A 3528-nucleotide genomic window follows, 5' to 3' on the forward strand; every position below is an offset into this window, starting at 1 on the left:
CAAAAATTGTGTTTTTTTTTTTTTCAGTGCACAGCCAAGGTCTAAGACACTGGAAACTCTCTTCGTCTTATCAGCACAATGGCGATGTTTTATGATAAGAGAAGCCAATGTTCCTTTCTGAGCATCTGTGGGTGTGTGTATATGACCTACAACCAGCACACATCGGTTATCTGAGAAGAGAATAATGAGGGCTGACACGGTGAAGCCTTACTTGATGGATTTGATCCACTCTTCTTTCTCCTCCGGCGTGGGTGCGGATATTCTGTACACCACGTGATTCCCCTCCACCACCTTCCCATCAGCCTCTGTCTTGCATGCCTTAATTACCTGCCCCTTATGACTGGGGTTGTAGAGCTCAAAGCAATTCTGAAAGGCCGAAGCATGAAATGGATAGAATATAAAAAAAAGAAAGAAAATAATATAATTTAACTGAAAGCTTGAAGTAGAGACATACTGGTTTTCTTGGTTCTTCCACCTCTCTTATACTAAGATTCTCCAGTGGAATGATCCCCCGAGGCTCTTTGTCCTGTGAACATATGAGTAATAGACCATGTTTATTTGTTATTAAAGCAATTAGTCTTAGACTTAATCTGCAATATGTTTCCCTAAATGTGATGTGGATGGTGGGGACTTATGGAAACGCATGATAAAAAAGTGAGGGAACTAACTGTGCACATTAAGCAACTTCTGTCTGTCTCTTGATCTAAATCTGGCACACAACTAGGGAAAAAGTGCATTATTTCCTTCCACTTTGCTGATGAGATGACAGTGGGGAGGTTGGTGCTTTGGGTTTTAGTCTATGCGAGTTCACTTTGAGGTCGTGTACACATAAACACATTCATTTTAGCATGTGTACACATTTAACATGTACTTACTGATGACACGTCCTGCACTACAAAGATTTTTGTCCAATCAAATGCGCCAAAATGGCAATGTCCTTCCCCTAATACCAGCTGAAACTGACTAACAAATAGCAAATTGTTGCTGTAACTAGTCTTTTGGCTAAAAGCTTCAGAAATACATCAGAACAGGAAAGAAAGCATTTGTCAAGTTTCTTCAGATCTTGTTTTGTCTTTATTGTAAATGTGAAGCTTGTGAGGAGTGCTGGTGTCTGCTTAGACACTGGACAAACTATTTCTTAGGTGTTCACTTACTCTTTTTCTCCCTCACTTCCTCTTCTATCTGACCTCCTTTCACCCATATCTTAACTATCTGAATCATCAATACATTTTATAGATAAATCCTAAATCTATTTATTGCTCAAACAGGACATATCGAGCAGTTCTTACTGTTGTATATTCAAAGTAATACAGACAGTTATCTGTCAAAATGAACCACCTCCTCTTCCAGGTCTTCACTCTTCCCCCTGCAATTCAAACACAGATAATAAAAAAATAAAAAAATATACAGGTGCATCTCAATAAATTAGAATGTCATGGAAAAGTTCATTTATTTCAGTAATTCAACTCAAATTGTGAAACTCGTGTATTAAATAAATTCAATGCACACAGACTGAAGTAGTTTAAATCTCAACAAATTAGAATACTTCAAAAGACCAATAAAAAAAAATTTTTTTGTGAATTGTTGGCCTCCTGGAAAGTATGTTCATTTACTGTACATGTACTCAATACTTGGTAGGGGCTCCTTTTGCTTTAATTACTGCCTCATATATATATATATATATATATACATTGGGAAAGTTCTTAAACAGTGGCAGATCTTTTATACTGTAAATACATAACTGCATGACATGGAATTAGTGTAGACCCTATCTCTCACCAACTAACATTTGCCAAAATCCATTTGATGGATATTAAAGGATATTAAATGACTCATAAACATTTACTCACTGAAGTGCTATAAAAGCGTTAATGGTCTGCCAATAACAGCATTATCTATATAATCCTAAAAATCTATGTAATCCTATGTAACACCGAAAAAAATCTTTAAAAGCTCTTTAATTACTTTGAATGATGTCACAGTAGCAAATCTGCTGGATGAGCCATAATGTAAAAAAGTTATTGAGTGAGATGTTGGATAATACCACATTAAAATCCAATCTTTAATGAAATCAGGGCGAACTCATGGGTTTGAAACCATGAAAGAACGATAGATAGATAGACAGACAGACAGACAGACAGATAGACAGATAGATAGATAGATAGATAGATAGATAGATAGATAGATAGATAGACAGGCATACAGAGAGAAAGATATACAAACCTAGTTTTAGCAGCCATCCCTCTCTGTCTGGATTAAAGAATGTGTGAGTTAGATCGTTCCCATCGTCTTCAGGAATTTTGAAAGGCTCATTCTTAATGCTTTCATATAAATTCTGTGAAGGAAAAAACAACATGCAAATGCCTATTCTATCATTACATAACTTAGAGAGGAGTGTGCAGCTCTCTCCATCACAGTAGGACGCAGAGACTCACTCTGAGCAGCTCCTCAGGCAGATCTCCTCCCTCGTTGATGTCCCGATTCATGGATATGAACCTTTCCACCGAGGGCTTGTCTCTGACATTAGGGTTGTGCAGGCTGGTGTTGAGCATGATGACAGAGAACGAAAGAACATAGCATGTGTCTGTGGAGAGAAGAAACTTGGATCGGTCAGTCAGCTCTGCAGGTCCACAATGGCAAATTAAATGGAGAATGCATATAAAGATACTATATGAACAGTATTCAACTCTCTTTTTTCTCATTTAAATTTTTTAGTAGTTGACTTCTAAATGATAAATTCTGAAAGCATAGAGTTTTATGCAAGATATAGGCCAGTTTTTAATGTCTCTGCATCTTTATGCATGACTCCATGCTGATAGAAATATATTAATGCTTTGGACATTTGCAGACTCTGTTTATGAATAAATAATCATTCCCTTGCGCTTTGTTTTAGCACAGTGTCTTTAGTCCTTTTCTGGGGTGGTTATCAAGATTTTGACATCAAAAAACATCATAATTGAGAAGTAATCAAGCTATTTTCTGTCCTGTTTTGACCCCCCTCATCGGAACGATCTGTTTGAATAGGTGTGGCGGATTGTAGAATCGGAAGCAGGGCTGGATTGGTAATCAGGCATACTGGGCATTTTCCCGGTGGGCCGACGCACTTAAGGGGCCGACAGAATGTTTTTTTTTTTTTTTTTTTCCAATGACCATCACGCAGGGACAGCGAGCAGCCAGTGGCCCATTGGTTTGTCTTCTGTATCGACAGAGTAAACCATCCAATCACAATGCGCTATAGACGGAGCGATGAAGTATTTTGCTCCGCCGATATAAAGATCGCATCACCCCAACTTCTTCCTTGTCGGCATTTCCCACGTTTTCACAGCAGATTTATCAACAGGATTTAACAGGCTTGCTCTGCGGTGAGTGATGCGGGCCAAAGAGCAAGGCAGGAGGAGTAGAAGAGAGTAGTTGAATCGGTTGCGGCAAAATAAAGAGAACAAAGGACCAAGTTCTTACTGACGCGGTCTGGAACTTATAAATAAATAAAGTTCATCCACTCTTTCCTAATGTTGGGATCAGAAGGAA

At 38.3% G+C, this 3528-nt stretch overlaps 1 protein-coding gene across 2 annotated transcripts in view; it reads right to left on the reverse strand.

Moving 5' to 3' along the window:
• Positions 1–134: 134 nt before the first annotated feature.
• LOC107680270 (cytohesin-3-like) overlaps positions 135–3528 on the reverse strand; it is a 25427-nt gene continuing 22033 nt past the window's right edge. For both annotated transcript variants that reach the window (XM_016476093.1, XM_016476092.1), the window contains exons 8-12: positions 2436–2584; positions 2224–2335; positions 1290–1366; positions 455–526; positions 135–366 (exon numbers count right to left, since the gene is read on the reverse strand). In XM_016476093.1, coding sequence (XP_016331579.1) covers positions 208–366; positions 455–526; positions 1290–1366; positions 2224–2335; positions 2436–2584 — 569 coding nt within the window. In that variant the 3' untranslated portion in view covers positions 135–207. The remainder of the gene's footprint in view (positions 367–454; positions 527–1289; positions 1367–2223; positions 2336–2435; positions 2585–3528) is intronic.

The sequence above is a fragment of the Sinocyclocheilus anshuiensis genome, unplaced genomic scaffold (assembly GCF_001515605.1).
Source record: "Sinocyclocheilus anshuiensis isolate Anshui unplaced genomic scaffold, SAMN03320099.WGS_v1.1 scaffold1418, whole genome shotgun sequence".
NCBI lineage: Eukaryota > Metazoa > Chordata > Actinopteri > Cypriniformes > Cyprinidae > Sinocyclocheilus > Sinocyclocheilus anshuiensis.